Source organism: Trichomycterus rosablanca, chromosome 1 (genome assembly GCF_030014385.1).
Source record: "Trichomycterus rosablanca isolate fTriRos1 chromosome 1, fTriRos1.hap1, whole genome shotgun sequence".
Lineage (NCBI taxonomy): Eukaryota > Metazoa > Chordata > Actinopteri > Siluriformes > Trichomycteridae > Trichomycterus > Trichomycterus rosablanca.
The window spans coordinates 5988357-6006703 of NC_085988.1; the positions used below are offsets into that span (position 1 = coordinate 5988357).

The following is an 18347-nucleotide window of genomic DNA, read 5'->3' on the forward strand; positions in this document are numbered from 1 at the left end:
GATTCGAATCATCACTTTCATCACAGGGTCATGTAAACAGTGGTCAGAAGAAATTCAGAGTAAGGACCAAGTTTTATCAAATAAAGATTTATTGTCTATGTCAGCAACAAAGACTTCAAATGAGTTTGTTATAGGAGTTAATTTTACAGTAAGACCTATGTCTTTGTCATAAATTGTGGCTATTCCTCCACCACGACCGCTAAGACGTGGCTTATGTTCATAACTGTAACCCGGAGGAGATGCTTCATTTAAACCTAGATACTCATCAGGTCTAGTCCAGGTCTCAGTTAAACAAAGTGCGCTAAGACAGTTATTTGTTATAATCTCATTTACAATTACAGTTTTACATGCAAGTGATCTGATGTTTAGTCCTAACTTCAATCTAACTTTATTATTGTTATTATGAGGCTAAATTAGATTAATTTTAATTAATTAATTAATTAATTACATACTTTTTGATAATGTCTTTGCTTACAACTGACACGGTAAACACACAGTCTCAATGGTTTGTGACCTAAAGATTACTGGTGACGTCCGATTGCGACTCGCAGACAGTCGGTTAGGCCTGTTTGTTTGTTACCTGGTCTCGACTCTGGATAGTCAGATATGCCACTATCTGCCGCTACACTAACGCGGTGGTAAAGCCTGTCACCTATGCTGCAAGTAATGCGAGCAGCACCCTCCAGCGAGGGGTGGACACCATCCCGCTTTAAAAGACCAGGCCTTCCCTTAAAATTGGACCAGTCATCTACAAAAGCAATGTTGTTTTCTGAGCACCATTTAGACATCCAGCAGTTCAGCAACAATAACCTACTGTAGGTTTCACCACTGGGTGGAATCGATAAGGGGCCAGAGCACACTACTGCCTCAGACATCGACCTAGCTAACTCACACACCTCTATAACATTACTCTTAGTAACCTCAGACTGCCATAAACAAACATCATTAGTGCCAACGTGGATAACAATCTTAGAAAATCTACGATTAGCATTAGCCAGCACTTTTAGATTTGCTGTGATGTTGGGCGCCCTGGCCCCCGGAATACAAGTGACTATGGTCACTGGTGTCTCTGTGGGGGTTGCAATACACACGTGTCAGAGCTGAGAGTCACCTATAACCAGAGCACTTACATTAACAGGCTTCTCAGTGGGTGAGACTTTAAAGTAGGAAACATCTGTTGGACACGTGGACCTAAAAAGTTTGGTGCCTAACCCTACGACTATGTCACCGAGACGTCCCTGCTGTGAGGGCTCTAATGTGGCTAAAGCTGTATCTAAGCTTTAGGGTCTCCGATGGTAGGAAGCTGTGTACCAATGATACATTGAGCAGTCCTTACCCCCATATGAAGGGCCTTCCTTTCAGCCACAGTGGAGCTGTCGTACCACACTGTCACACAGTTGGACAGTACACTCTCGATGGTGCAGCGGTAAAAGTTTGGTAAAGAAGGAGCAGCAGCATCTTTACTTTTTAAGGGGAGATTAAAAAAGGACTATCTGTCTCCTCAAATTCTCACAGACAGGAGGTGTTGTGGGTTCAGGAAAGATCCTCAGAGAAGTGGATGCCCAAAAACTCAGAAACTGGAGACAAGCTCCACCTCGTCACTGTTGATAAGAACAGGAGAGTGTGTGCAGTAAAACACCACTCCACCAGGTGCTGGATCTCCTCCCTGTAGGGTTCGTCATTGTCTTTGATGCAGCCAACCACTGTGGTGTCATATGTAGTTTGTTTAAAAGTGCCGTTATTAAACCCCTGATTAAAAAATCTAATCTTGATCCACATGTACTAGCTAATTATAGGCCAATTTCAAACCTTCCTTTTGTCTCTAAAATATCAGAAAAAGTCGTTTCCAAACAATTATGTTCTTATTTGAATGAAAATTGTATTCATGAAAAATTTCAATCAGGATTCAGAACCAATCATAGTACCGAAACCGCATTAATTAGAGTAGTTAACGAGTTGTTAATGTCATCTGATAATGGATGTGTCTCTTTTCTTGTTCTATTAGATCTTAGTGCAGCGTTTGATACGGTCGATCATAACATTTTACTGGAGAGGCTAGAAAATACAGTAGGTGTTAAAGGACTCGCACTCTCTTGGTTTCAATCATATCTGACTGACCGCTCGCAATTTGTTTATGTAAATAATAAATGCTCGGAAACTACAAAAGTAAAGTGTGGTGTTCCACAGGGGTCGGTACTTGGACCGCTATTATTTACACTCTATATGCTTCCACTAGGTGAAATTATTCATAAACATGGCATAAAATTTCACTGCTATGTAGATGACACACAGCTGTATATATCAGCCAAACCAAATGATACTGACACAATCAGTAAGATAAAAGATTGTGTAAACGACATAAAAAACTGGATGTCGTGTAACTTTCTTTTACTTAATTCAGATAAAACTGAGGTTTTATTTGTTGGCTCTAAAGCTGCAAGAGACAAGTTGTCTAACCTGGTGCTAAACCTAAACACTTTCTCTGTTACTCCCAGCCCAGATGTAAAAAACTTGGGTGTCACAATAGATTCAGATCTCTCCTTTGATGCACACGTTAATAATATTACTAGAGTTGCTTTCTATCATTTGCGTAATATCTCTAAAATAAGAAATATACTATCTGTTAATGACGCTGAAAAACTGATCCATGCGTTTATAACTTCTCGGTTAGATTATTGTAATGCTCTTCTAACTGGATGCTCTGGTAGATCCATAAACAAACTCCAGTTAGTTCAAAATGCAGCAGCTCGAGTGCTAACTAGAACTAAAAAATTTGATCATATTGCTCCTGTTCTATCATCTCTACACTGGCTGCCAGTTAAATTCCGCATTGATTACAAAATACTTTTACTAACCTATAAAGCGCTACATGGTCTGGCTCCACAGTATCTGAGTGAACTTATTAATCACTACAACCCAGCGCGTCCACTTCGTTCACAAGATGCAGTGTTACTTATAGTTCCTAAAATTAAAAAGACCACAGCTGGTGGAAGAGCATTTTCTTACAAAGCTCCACAACTTTGGAATAATCTTCCTGCCTCTGTTCGGGATTCGGACACAGTCTCAATGTTTAAGTCTAGACTGAAAACGTATTTATTTTCTCAGGCTTTTGATTAATATAGACAAAGGCGCAGAGCTTGGGGGTTCTTGGTCATAGAAACTTGTGGTGATCAGGGATGTTGGGTTGCTGTCGTCCTGCCTCTCTTATCCGATCACTCAGGTTTGATGACGGTGGGGAGATGGGCGCTGATGTCCTATGAAAGCCTTCATGACCTTGTTACCTGCTCGCTCGCCCTTTTAGTTCTGCTGTAATAATTAGGGCTGCCGGAGTCTAAAACTCTCTGTAAAACTGTTTTACTCAACTAGCATTGTACATTATTAACTACATTCTCTGTTGTTTTACTCCAAAGGCATTCTGATGGAAACCTGTTTACCCGCCGAGGTTAAGGATTAAAGTCGAGACTGCCGTGACAACTATGCTGCTCGTGCCGGATGTGACGGGTCTGGAGTAATTGCACCAAGAATGACAAGAAATCACTACAGACTTTATTGAAGACTAGAGCGAAGAACAACTCTATTATTATTTATCTATTTATCTATTTATTACCAGTTATAACTTTTAGATCATTTAATTCTGTGTTTGTATGCTCTGTGTAAATCGTGTATTTATTTAAAGTATCCTCCAGACCACCCAAGAAGGACGGGCCCTGCTGAGTCTGGTTCCTCTCAAGGTTTCTTCCTGTAATTGTCAGGGAGTTTTTCCTTGCCACAGTCGCCCTTGGCTTGCTCAACAGGGGTTTTTTGTATCTGTTGGTCCTGGATTTTGTAAAGTTGCTTTGAGACAATGTCTACTGTAAAAAGCGCTATATAAATAAAGTTGACTTGACTTGATTTGACTTGTGTGAGTGCAGGATTTCACCGAGTGTCTTTCTTCTTACCATAGCCACGTGCAGACAATGTGGCTTTCCATTCAGCCAGACACCATGGCTGTTTCCTCACAGGTTTCCTCTCTTTCTGGCATTTTTTGCACCTCACAATGTCAGTGTGGCGAACAGTGTACACCAGTGCGTATGCCAGTCTTCTTCCTCTGCATATTCCTTTTGTGGTACCACTGTGTATTGTAAGGAACAACTGGCACCGGGGTTGCTGACGACATCACCTGAGAGGGTCTAGCTGTAGCCGGGTTGACTGCAGCAGGCAGAATCTAGATGGAGCAACTGGTCCAGTTAAAAGATAAACCCTTTTTTTGAGGTAGCAACAGTGGAAGAGAAGCGATGCTTGTGGAGACTGGTGAGCCCTGGAGAGTTGGAGGAAGGAGTTTCTGAGGAGTAGTAGACGATGGTAGGCTGGAGTCAAAGTTTAGTCGCTTTTTGGTCTTTGCCATCCCAGCAGTATCTGGAGGGAGAACAAGGACACTGATGCTTCTGAAGGTGTTGTGCCCTGCTGAAGCACACCAGCCTCCTGAGAGCAAAGACACACAAACAAATCAGTTAGAATTTTAATAAAGTAGTTCCAACAATTCCTTACATTTAATAATCGCTTGCCTCACCACTGACAATGTGACCGTATTAACTTCAGTCTCCTGCATCACATGCACATTACTAAGAATGCACTCTCTAATGTGCTTGTAAGCACGAGTGATGAGGGTCCATCTTCCAAGCTTCACCCCCTTGACACACTTCAGGTGTGGAAAATCCATGCAAAGCTTTACTTTACAAAAATGGCTTACACAACCCTGTTGCAGTCTGGCCACTGTGCTGGGCTGTTTGATCCGAGAAAACACCTACAGAGAGAAAAAATAAAAAAATAAATATGGGAGGTGATTGGAGGCCTTTATTTCCTCCAATCTGCTCAGGTCATCTTAAGCGTAGACCTGCATCAGCCAGCGATGCTTCGGGACTGAAAGCAACCCTGGCAGCTCTCCCACAGCAACAGGTGTAATCAGTCCAGATGATGCAGCCCTCGTGAACCCTCTGCAGTCGGTGAGAAGCTGGATCTGTTTCTGCAGCCAGGCCTCCGAGTACTGCTCCTCCAGCTGCTTCTGGATCTGTCTGCTGCTGTTCCCCAAACCCCTCTGCCGCATCTGGCGCACTACCTGGATGTCGCATCCCAGTCTGGAGGTAAGGAGGCAGAGAAACTGGACGCGATGACCGATGTCTAGCTGAGTCGATGTTGTGGCTCCAGCTGATGACCTTCCTTTTGCAGCTCTTGCAGGCAAGATATTCTTCTGCCATAAAATATGAGCTGCAGACACCAACCACCTGCCTGATCCTCTGGTGCATTCCAGCAGATGTGAGCTCCTCCTTGCCACAGTCTGGGTAAGGACAAAACAGCTGCACACACCAAAGCTTCCTCGGCATCCAGAGGAACAAGGTGTGTCCGAAGTACTTGTCCATCTGTGAGATACCGCTTGAAGAAAGTGAAGGTTGCAGGGAGTACCACCACATCCTGTCCACTCTGGCATGGTCCAGCTCCGGTTGCCTAAAGCGTGACCACTTGAATAAGGCATTGAAGATCCACTGCTGATCTACCAAGGGAAGAGCAGGTTTCCAGCCAGCATAAAGACACAAATTCCACTTTCTAAATAGAAACAAAAGTGGGAGAAAGAGAGGAAAACAGAAGGTTAAATACTGTTGTAATCGTTCTTGCAAATCTGAATAAAGGCATTAAAAAATGTACATACATGTAACCTAACTACACAACACACAACTATAATTACATCACCAACATACATACACTAACATAACCCACACAAAAGTATGGCTGACATTAGAGTTAACAATGCATTGAGCCCTTTTACAACAGATATGTGATTAAAATCTAAAACTTGCGTTTTGATTCCACCTGGTCAGCTACCATCACCAGCTCACTGTCATCAACATGGATGGTCTCAACCAAAGCAGGGGATGCAGCTGGAACAGCTAACAAAAAAAGCAACAACAAAAAAAAAAAACATCTTGGCACAGCAGCTGAACAGCAGCTGCAATGTTGCAGTTCAGCCACGTCTCCGTCAGAATTATGATGTTACATTCCATGATCCACTTGTGTTGCAGCTCATCCATTTTGTTAGACAGAGATCATACATTGGTGAGAAAAATGCTGGAAACTGGTGTACGATGCGGGTTTAGCGTCAGCTTAGCCTGTAGCCCAAAGCCCTCCGCGTTTTCCTCGCCTTTGTTTAGGTTCTTTGTGCTTGCGCCGGCTTCGTTCAGCTGAGTAAGTCCACGGCGATCTGGAGATTTCCCGAGGAAGTTGCAGATCAAATTTAGCGTTTGTTATTTAAACCAATATTAATCAGTGTCTGTCGGTTATATGAGATGCTCGCCTGGCAGTATGAAACGCAAAATCTAAAAAACAGTAAAGTAATAACTACTAATAAGCAAGTTCTGGAGAGATGCTGAGCCTCGCGTTGTGCACATGTCCGCGCTGCAATTTATGCTGTTGCACTATAATTTTTTAACCTGTTTAATCAGGTAACAATTTCAAGCTATTTAAAATGCACTATCCAAATATAATTATGCCCAAACAAATTACAAAAATGTATCTTTAGATAATTGTTGGTTTTGCGCTCAAAATGTATATGACTTAAAACATAGCGCTTTATTTACTCGCAACATTCGTTGTTTTTTTTTTAAATACACTTTTTCAAACTTTTACACACATGCAAGCATTCGCATACAGGCTAAACTTCTACACGTACAAGTGCTCTAAGTACATACATACATACAGTGTATCACAAAAGTGAGTACACCCCTCACATTTCTGCAGATATTTAAGTATATATTTTCATGGGACAACACTGACAAAATGACACTTTGACACAATGAAAAGTAGTCTGTGTGCAGCTTATATAACAGTGTAAATTTATTCTTCTCTCAAAATAACTCAATATACAGCCATTAATGTCTAAACCACCGGCAACAAAAGTGAGTACACCCCTAAGAGACTACACCCCTAAATGTCCAAATTGAGCACTGCTTGTCATTTTCCCTCCAAAATGTCATGTGATTTGTTAGTGTTACTAGGTCTCAGGTGTGCATAGGGAGCAGGTGTGTTCAATTTAGTAGTACAGCTCTCACACTCTCTCATACTGGTCACTGAAAGTTCCAACATGGCACCTCATGGCAAAGAACTCGCTGAGGATCTTAAAAGACGAATTGTTGCGCTACATGAAGATGGCCAAGGCTACAAGAAGATTGCCAACACCCTGAAACTGAGCTGCAGCACAGTGGCCAAGATCATCCAGCGTTTTAAAAGAGCAGGGTCCACTCAAAACAGACCTCGCGTTTGTCGTCCAAAGAAGCTGAGTGCACGTGCTCAGCGTCACATCCAACTGCTGTCTTTGAAAGATAGGCGCAGGAGTGCTGTCAGCATTGCTGCAGAGATTGAAAAGGTGGGGGGTCAGCCTGTCAGTGCTCAGACCATACGCCGCACACTACATCAAATTGGTCTGCATGGCTGTCACCCCAGAAGGAAGCCTCTTCTGAAGTCTCTACACAAGAAAGCCCGCAAACAGTTTGCTGAAGACATGTCAACAAAGGACATGGATTACTGGAACCATGTCCTATGGTCTGATGAGACCAAGATTAATTTGTTTGGTTCAGATGGTCTCAAGCATGTGTGGCGGCAATCAGGTGAGGAGTACAAAGATAAGTGTGTCATGCCTACAGTCAAGCATGGTGGTGGGAATGCCATGGTCTGGGGCTGCATGGGTGCAGCAGGTGTTGGGGAGTTACATTTCATTGAGGGACACATGAACTCCAATATGTACTGTGAAATACTGAAGCAGAGCATGATCCCCTCCCTCCGGAAACTGGGTCGCAGGGCAGTGTTCCAGCATGATAATGACCCCAAACACACCTCTAAGACGACCACTGCTTTATTGAAGAGGCTGAGGGTAAAGGTGATGGACTGGCCAAGCATGTCTCCAGACCTAAACCCAATAGAACATCTTTGGGGCATCCTCAAGCGGAAGGTGGAGGAGTGCAAAGTCTCGAATATCCGCCAGCTCCGTGATGTCGTCATGGAGGAGTGGAAAAGCATTCCAGTGGCAACCTGTGAAGCTCTGGTAAACTCCATGCCCAGGAGAGTTAAGGCAGTTCTGGGAAATAATGGTGGCCACACAAAATATTGACACTTCAGGAACTTTCACTAAGGGGTGTACTCACTTTTGTTGCCGGTGGTTTAGACATTAATGGCTGTATATTGAGTTATTTTGAGGGAAGAATAAATTTACACTGTTATATAAGCTGCACACAGACTACTTTTCATTGTGTCAAAGTGTCATTTTGTCAGTGTTGTCCCATGAAAAGATATACTTAAATATCTGCAGAAATGTGAGGGGTGTACTCACTTTTGTGATACACTGTACATATACAGTAGTGTTCAAAAAACTAGCAGTGATTTTAAAAAAGCGAATAAAGCACAAATTCATTATAATCACTTTTATTTCCAAAAATGCAAATGCACTGAAAATACTACACTTTCAATTCTAAATCAAAACATTAACAAAATTTAGCCAGTTTGTGTTAATCCTTTACAGAAAATTAAGAAAAATGAATATTAGGCTGTTCAAAAAAATAGCAGTGCCAGAATTTTTTTTTAAAAACTCAAAAAAAATTATCTATAAACTGAAAATGTTTAAGGTTTCACTTTACTTTAAATTACTGAACTAATATTTAGTGGCATAACAATTGTTTCCGAGATCTGTGTTGCATGGAGTCAACCAACCTCTGCACAGGTATTCCAGTCCAGGATGATTAGGCTACATTCCACAGTTCTTCTGCATTTTTGGGTTTTGCCTCAAAAGAATGCATTTCAGATATCAGCCCACAAGTTCTCTGTGGGATTGAAGTCAGGGGATTGTGCTGGTTACTCTATTACCTCAATCTTGTTTGTCTGTAACCAAGATGTTTTGGGTCATTGTCATGTTGAAACACCCATTTTAAGGACATTTCTTCTTCGACATAGGGCAACATGATCTGCTCAAGTATTCTGATATATTTAAACTGATCCATGATTCCTCGTATGCCATAAATAGGTGTAACACCATGGTATGAAAAACATCCCCATATCATCATTTTGTACCACTGTGCTTTACTGTCTTCACAGTGTACTGTGGCTTGAATTCAGTGCTTGGGGGTCGTCTGACATACTGTCTACGGCCACTAGACCCAAAAAGAACAATTTTGCTTTCACCAGTCCACAAAATGTTGAGCCATTTCTCTTTGGACCAGTCAATGTGTTCCTTGGCAAATGTTAACCCATTCAGGACGTCTTTTTCTTAACAACGGGACTCTGCAAGGAGTTCTTGCTGGTAAATTGGCTTCACTTAATCATCTTCTGTACTTACTGGTAACTTCAGATGTTCCTTGATCTTTCTGGAGGTGATCACTGGCTGAGTATTTGCCATTTTGGCTATTCTTCGATCCATTCGAACAGTAGTTCCACGCTTCCTTCTGCATCTTTCAGGTTTTGGTTGTCACTTCAAGGCATTTGAGATCATTTTAGCTGAGCAGTATAATTTGCTGCACTTCTCTGTATGTTTTTTCCTCTACAATCAACTTTTTAATCAAAGTACGCTGTTCATCAGAACAATGTCTGGAACAACCCATTTTACCCAGTATTTCAGAAGGAAATGCGCTATGACCAACATGTGCAACATTTGCCCCCTCCTACCTTAAATAAGGGCCAAAATTGACACCCGTTCTTCTGCAGAATGAATGACTTCACCAACGGAACTCCTCACTGCTATTATTTTGAACAAGCCCCTTTCAATCAATGCTTCAATTACTCAGAATGAGCAGCATGCATGTCCTAATTGTTGGGTTTGTTTTGTTTTCATTACTCTACTACACTATCAAGTAATTTTTTTGCTATGTAGAAATAGCATTTTTACTAAAAACAGGGATTTATCAGGTTAATGGTGTTGGACTGCTATTTTTTTTTAACACCACTGTACATACATCAATGTACATTAGCTACTTAGTTCGGTTCCTCTGACTACTTTTTTCAGTAAGTCCTTCAAATTCTTTTTCTGAAACTCCTTTTTATTTTATTTTTTTCTGCCTTGGACTTTTACAAATGCAGATTACATGCAAAATGCTCCACAACTTTTGCTATGCACCTGTATTTCCAGCTTTCCTGGAAGAGTCTTCACACTGTCCTTGGTGACCTAACTATTGAACACTTATTTGGCTCTTCATTTGGCACAAACTTATCCTATTAGGCTGTTCTAAAACTGTTTCAGCATCACCATGGTACTTTAACAAACAGACACAGCCTTTACATTTGGGTCAGTGACCTCTCCCCCTTCCAGGTGCAGTTTTCTCCATGCTAGAGGTTCAGTACTCAGCCTGATGTCTTTTTGCCCCGGAGGCTAACACCTGTACTTCCTAGGTGGTGAAGGTGCAATAGTGTGACTCCCCTAACAAACTGTTATCTCTACTGAGCACACCCTGCTCCTAACTGTCTCTAACCTGTTACCCAGCGCTAAGCTACAGTATTTTCACTTTTTTTCCTTATATCATTTCATTACTTTTCAAACTTAAAACCTGAAACCATGACATATATACATTTACATTTTCAGCATTTAGCAGACGCCTTTATCCAAATTGACTTACATTACAGTTACAGTATACAATCTGAGCAACCGAGGGTTAAGGGTCTTGCTCAAGGGCCCAACAGCAGCAACCTAGCAGTGGTGGGGCTTAAACCAGCAACCTTTGGATCACTAGTCCTGTGCCTTAACCACTAGGCTACGGCTTGCCCGTATACTTTTACAAGATCAAACACAATGCTAATCAGATTACCACCAATCTGTGCAAACAGTTTATACCTTATCATGCAAACAATAAATAGTCATTAAAATAAAATAAAAATATGTTACTATGTACTTTTTGGGTTCGAAGGCTGTCAGGAATCAGTTCCCCCAACCAATGGACAAGCCTGACTTCCCACTAATTAGCAGAATTCGATTAAACAGGTTTCTGCTCATCTTAACTGCTTGGGCCCTTGGTAACATCTGGCCTTGTCCACAGGTCATCTGGGTCTCGGCTCCCCATCCCCCGAACCTCCTGATGCTGGCTCACCAATTTATCTACTCCTATTTCATGGACAAACATACAGACCTCATTCCATCATCCTGTTTATGACATGGACCCTCTTTCCCACACTTTACACCATTTGGTTTTCATTATTACCCATGTTGAAAAACAATTCACAGTGATTGACAGGTCCCCTTACCATTTGGTTCCAATATTTCCTTAAGCTGAAAAAACAATCACCTACTTCCACAATGACTGACTGAAGGTCCAACTGTGTGGAAATGTCTCTCTCACATGTATACAAAAGCAGTACAGAATATAACCAGAGATAAACGCAACTGACAATTATATTGGTGATTTACTAAACAGGATATTATTTACTTATATTGATTAAATGTTTAACTGAAAAGTCAGTTCAGTCCTCATCAGCTGAGAAGGATTCCGAACCATCAGAGCAGTCAGTTTCATTACCCAAGGAGACTGCAGCTAATTCTGGATACAACCTATTTGATGCTGGATTTTCATCCTCTGGCAGCTCAGGCAGAGGAGCTACAGGTGGGGGGCAGCACTGATGTTTTGGTTTAGATTTACATTTAACATGTTGCTGCTCGATATCTATCAGTGAGCGCTGAAGTTTCTCACATTTTCCCTGGACATTTATATATTAGCTGTTTAGTGCTTTTAACGCTCACTGATTCTTTTAACTTGTCATCCATATATTTAAACCTGCATTCCCAGTATTGTTTATTAACAAAAAGACATTTCTTAACTGAGTCATGCTTAAGGTCAAAGCCTAAAGCTTTTCTTTATCAATTCTTTATCAGCAGAGAAACATTTAGATAAAGTACTGACCTCTCTTTTGCTCATGAATATGTTTCTTCACTGTGTCATTGATTAACTTTTCTAAATCCGACTCTTTACATGTTCCTGACACCTCAAACAGAGCTGTGGCTAAACTGATAAACCTAGCTGTCAGTAAGTAAATGAATGGGTGAATGTTTCATGGCCTGCAATGAAGGGAAGCCCAACCTGGGTCCTGACCAGAATTAGCTGGCTACTGAATATATTGTTTTAAAAGACCATTTTATTATCTGCAAAATGAACAAATCATGTGTGTTGATTCTGGTTGTGTTGAAAAACGTGACTGAAAGCAGGGTTCATACCCAAGTCCCCAGAGCCCTGAAGCTGTGTGGACTGCAGATTAGCTGCTCCAACATATAAGAAGTGTTTATTCACTTTTCTAAAGGGGTGCAGCCTTAATTTTAAAAAGTAAAACCAGCCCCCCAACGACCAACCAAAATCAGCTAATTATAATGAGTAGAAGCTAAAGTGAGAGAACATGGGGGTGAAAGTGAGATTTGCATGAAGACGGCTGAGTGATCTGCTTTCTCCCAAAATAGAGCAGCACTTTCACCAGATGTTCAACTTCCTTCATCCAAACTCACTGAAGCACAACACACAGCACTGAATCTCCAGCTAAAGATCTTCTCTCCTAACACTCATCATGATGATGAACTAGAAGAAAAGACCAGACAATGTCCAAAATCAAGCTTTATTTCAGCACAGCAAAACTACAGGAAGAGCAACAGGACACTGAACAGAGGAAAGACAGAAATGCAGCATTGTGTAGAACTGAAACTCCATTGTAGAAGCATGTGGAAGTGTCTCCATGTTCAGTTCTATCTGGGAGCTGCTAGCCTTCACACTGGTTCTTTCTGAATACGACGGGATGATCGACGCCACCGTGAGAGACCATACAGCCAAACTCCTCCCCCTTTTCCCACTGTGCTTTGGTGAGGGTCAGGGTGCTGCCACGCCTCCAACTGCCCCCTTTCTGTTCTTCTACTCCGGTCACCACCCCGTCCTGCAGCACTCTGCCGTCCACCGTCCAGCTCACCAGCGCCCCCTGTGGAGAGTAACCAGACAGCAGGCAGAGCAGCGAGGCCGATCCCTCAGACAGCTGCAGAGAGGAGGGAGGGAGCAGAGACACAGACGGCTTCACCGTGGTACCGGCTGTACAGGAGAAACAGAACAAAAAGTCCCATTTAGAAACGTTTCCACATCATTTCCTCCTTACTGCTTATTAAGCCTCCAGACTGGAAACCTTCATCTGTGTTCAATCATCAATGCAGTGCTGCTGCACACTGTTCTCACATCACTGCAGTTCAGTAGAAACATCTGCAAGCTTCTGTTAGCACAGATTCAATATCAACTCTTATTACTTTAGCATTCAACACAACTGACTGCAGCACATCCAGATGTAGCTGATTACAGAAATATTCATTGTTTAGCACAAACACACAGCAGCATTCGTCTGGATTTTACATCAGCACCAGTCACTCGTACCAGTTTACACCAAACTTCATCAACCAGAGACCAGCTTTATATTTACCATCAAAAACACCTGCACATTTATTCAGTCTTTAATATTCAGAAACTGTAAGTATTTAGTAAAGGTTGAATATTTAGTAATTGTATATACAGTGGTACCTTGAATTAATGTTATTTGGTTCTGGGCGTGGCACTGAGTTTCAAGGTATTTTCCCCATAAGGATGTTTGTGAAACCTGTTAATGTGTTTCATGGTTCTGTGGAACTGCATATATTTCATTATGTGAAAATTTTATTATATATATTAAAAATTATATTATAATATTATATTCCATTACCAACAATTTATTTCTGTAGCAAATGTTGTTTACAATCACCATATTATATTTTTAGCTTCTAACTAATTCTGATCTGGAGTTATAGAAGTAAAAAGAGTCCATGTTGGTCTCCAAAAGTCTCCAAGGATAAAAACAAGTGGATTAAATCCCTGATGTAACAAAACACTGATGTAGATTTGGTCTCAATTTGAAGAAGAGAAGCTCAGGTAAGCAGCGGTTATGATTTTATGATGCTCTGTGGTTGATCTGGGTCGCGGTGCTGCGGTTTATTGTGCACGTTCCTTTTGCAGTGATAGCAAAGCATTATCATGATCACGGACAGCATTAATGTGAACAAAGCGACAGTCCCACACAGTTCGAGTTTAAGCTAAAAGTCGAGTTTAAAGGTACAAATTTCTCCATGAAGGGCGTCAAGTTTCAAAGATTTCAAGTTTAGGGGACGTCGAGTTACAAGGTACCACAGTATTTCTTAAAGGTTAAATATTCAGTTACTGTTTATTTATTGTTATTAATACTTATTTTGTCTCTTGTTCATATGAAGATTAATAAATTATATTAAAAATAAAAATGTTTTTAATGTAGAAGAAATAAAACTACTTACTGACGCTGAGTTTGGTTCCTCCACCAAAAGTGTAGCACAGTGATACATTCCAATGAAGCCGTCGTACAAAAACCTCTGTTCCACTCCAGTGATTCCACACACACACACACACACACACACACACACACACACACACACACACACACTACATGCTTCAGTGCTCTGTCAGTGTTTAAAGCTCTGTGAGTTTAACACTTCATGACAGAGCTGCTGACCAGCATCTTCACCCACATCAACCATGACCTTCATCTCCATCTTCATCTGCACACTGGCTCTCTGTACTCAAGGTAACACGATGCTTTATGTTCTACTGGTGAGGAGGCTCTGCCATGTGGAGAAGATCCACTAGATGATCTTCAAACTCCACATGGTTCTTCATGTAGTGAACGTCTTTATTCTTCTTATTGTTTTCAGGATCCAGAGGTCAGGTGACTGTGACTCAGAGTCCTGCAGTAAAACATGTTGATCCAGGAGCTTCAGTCACCATCAACTGTAAAACCAGTTCTGAAGTTTACTATGCTAGTTGGTGTAGCTGTTATCTTTTAGCCTGGTATCAGCAGAAACCTGGAGAAGCTCCTAAACTCCTGATCTACTACACTAGCAGCAGAGCATCAGGTATTCCAGATCGTTTCAGTGGCAGTGGATCTGGATCTGACTTCACTCTGACCATCAGTAGAATTGAGACTGGAGATGCAGGAGATTATTACTGTCAGAGTTACCATAATGGTGCTGTCTTCACACAGTGTTATATGGTGGTACAAAAACCTGGGTGAGTGGAAGTGTACAGTAACTGCACTGCTGCAGCTGGGACCGACTGCAGGTGCTGAGGGGGAGGATGTGATACAGTACAATCATTCACTCTGTACAGGAAACACCTCACTCACTCACTACTTCTCCTAAATACAAGCTTTATTATTATTAACATAATAACAACCACTTCATCATGATCAGGGTCACAGTGGTGTACAGCTGGTGTAAACCACAGACACATTTACTTGCTCATTTAGTCCCTTATGATGTCAATAATCTATTGGTGGACAGATGGAGACACGTTGAGCTGCATTAGTTTATCTGAGAGTCGTTCAGGGATGACGATGTAGAGAGCAAAGCTGAAGTCCACATACAGAATACAGGTGAACATGTGAGAGCTCCAGATGCTGTAGGATGTAGTTCAGGACCAAATTAATGGTACTCAGTAATGGGTGGAGTGGGTCATGCAGAGCATCAGTCATGGACTTAACTGTTTTTTTGTGATTTTTCCTTTGGTTATTAATTAGTTAAAATTCAGGACAGAACTTTAGGTTAAATAGAAAATACTTTATTATCATAATAAATGTTTTTGTTCAGAAACAACAAAACAGTAACAAAAGAATTGTTCCCCATACATTGTTAAATTATTTTTTTCAGGTAGTGTGTTCAGAAACTACAATACAAAAAATAAATTAAGTATAAAATAACTAAACAACCCCCAAAGCCTTGAGTTTTAAGAAATATTCCCAGAAGTCCCCATGTGCAGAACAGAGGTTTTGGTTAGAGGTTTTTGTTCAGGAAGAGTATCATGTTCACATTTTTTGCTTTTATTGCACATCGCCTGTAACTGTCCTGCCTTTAAAAAAATCCTCTCGGCTGGCACTGATGTTGCCACCACTCCCACTTGGTTCTTGGCAAGTTTGGTGGAAAAACAATGCACCAACATTCTCCTCTCTAAGCAAAGTAGTGGATCCTGAGAAATTCTGAATTCTCTTCTGAGTACCTGCACATTTCAGGTGATGCAAGGACTTGAGCGTCAAATTCTGTCCATATCCCACCTGGCGCCGCTGAGTCACGTGACGGTACATAAAAAAAATTACAAGAGGGGGGAGGAGAAACTCAATGTGCCAGCTCCGCAGGAAAGAAACTGAAAGTATCGATCTCATTACACTGTTATTGATCATTATCAATACCAACACTGGTATCTGTATTATCAATATTTGGATTGATCCACCCACCACTAGGCTAATATTCACACCTGGCTATACACCATGTATAGTGAGGATGGTAATCACAGACTCCCTTAGAAAAAGGATGCACACACTCCTGTACACCTAACAAGCCACACACAATGGTATTCAAAGGAGTACAAAGTGGGTGACCTCTGTTGGAAGGGAAACGTATCACAGCCGTGATGAAAACATCTAAAAAACTTTACATGACCATCTTCATAATATCCATCTACTGCTCTTCACCTTTGTTAAGTGCCTTGTAAGGCTATTTCAAATCCCATAGTCCTTTTCAAAACCAAGTACTTTACAGGCCACAGGTGAGTACCGTCATCCTGAGTTGTGAGTGCATTAAAGAAATTAGGAAAATATAATTTTTTACCTCATTTTCAAATGTCATTGAATGAAAATAAGCTTCATTGGTGAGAATGATAAACTATCTATGAAAGTTTGATTGAACTCATCATGAAAAGATACAATTTTGCCACCTCGAGCTACGATGCTCGCCATCAATCCTTCTTTAAGATGATTTAACAAGAAGTAGGAATCGTATCTCCAACCATTATGCACTATAAATCTGTATTAGGCATATTCCAGCAGCAAAACCTTTTTTTTTTTTTTTTTTTGCATGAAGTGGGTCCCGTGGTAACGCATCATGCTGTCTGACTGCAGCCGCGTTCCAATTTTGTTATATGTTAGCTGGGTTGCCCTGCAGCTGTGCCCATTTCAGTCCAAAAATTCTCAAAGATTCTAGTCCATTCATCTTTTGTTAGCTTCCAGGTGTCATCCAGTTGTTGCAAGTCCCCAATGCATCTTTCCACTGTGTTCTGAGAACTGCAAACGTACTTTATCATAGCGTCCATCTCAGCAATGTCCAATGGACGATGCACACACAACATATTATTGTACACACAAAATATTATATATATCCACCACATTGGTTTTACGCCATTGACATTTAGTAAGAGAGTTGACCGAGCACATGGTCTAACTCTTCCAGGTTGCTGTCTAGGGTACAGCTCTGCATCAACACATCATCCACGTATATAAGAGTGCCCCACTCGCAAGTTTTTGTATTGGCACATGTAGGTTGGTGGAGCGTTTGGGACTGTGGGAATATGTACTGTGTGTATTGTGTGTGTATAGGTTCAAGTCTAAAGAGTCTTTGGCAAACGAGGTCCGATATTTAAGGAGAATCACACGTTCCTTGTCATTCTGCAAAGCTTGCCCTCGCAGAGCACTTGCTCAACCTGGGCCATGATTTCGGGATATGGTTTATATTCCAGCTCAGAAAATGCCTTTGCAGACCCCCTGTTGGGTTTCGGGTAATGTCTGTAGTGGGGACATTTACCGTTTGCATTGTCATCTGTATGCTACTTTCAACTCGGGTTGGTTGAGGAGCAGTGGTGGTGGGATAGGTCCTGTAATTGGGACTCAGACCTCAAAGTCATGAAACTTTGTGCTGATAAGCCGACCCAGAGCAGTCACTTTAGGTATCATTTTGTCCTCTGAGGTGTAATTACGGACCAGCAGCTGGTAAGCTGATCTAGCCCGCAATTCCAGTAGCTACGTGACTCCTAAACTAAAGAAGGTGGGTGATTCGTGGAAGGAGTGGTTAAGTCACTGGCCCGGCCTGATGGTCAGATTTACAGACACATCCTTAGTTTTGGCCAGAGCCTCCACATGGGTTATTTGGGGTGTTGAGAGACTCTGTTTCTTCATCATTTGCGACTATAACTGTTGTGCAAAGGGGTCCTTGAGGAGTTCAAACAATAGCCAGGAATACGTGACACAGGGGTTCCGAGTGCCTAGTTCGTGGAAGTTGAAGTGGCTCACGAACCTGTGCCCAAATCTTTAGTCATTCTGTTGAGGAGGTCCTTACCAAGTAGGGGTGGAATTGTCTCATGTGTAGACACATGGACCAGGTGGACAACTGTGGACAATTGTAAGATAGACTAGGGCCATGGATTTTAGAGTTATGCCAGTGTGAGTATGGCTGGATACTGAGCGAACATGGTTGTAGCTGCAGTTGCAGATCAATGTGCAGGGTTGGT

General features: G+C 41.6%; 1 gene segment (V, D, J or C); it reads left to right on the plus strand.

Moving 5' to 3' along the window:
- Window positions 1-14546: 14546 nt before the first annotated feature.
- Window positions 14547-15087, plus strand: LOC134300031 (Ig kappa chain V region 3381-like). The segment is given in 2 exon segments: window positions 14547-14601; window positions 14729-15087. Coding segments are annotated over 2 exon segments (408 nt in total).
- Window positions 15088-18347: the final 3260 nt, after the last annotated feature.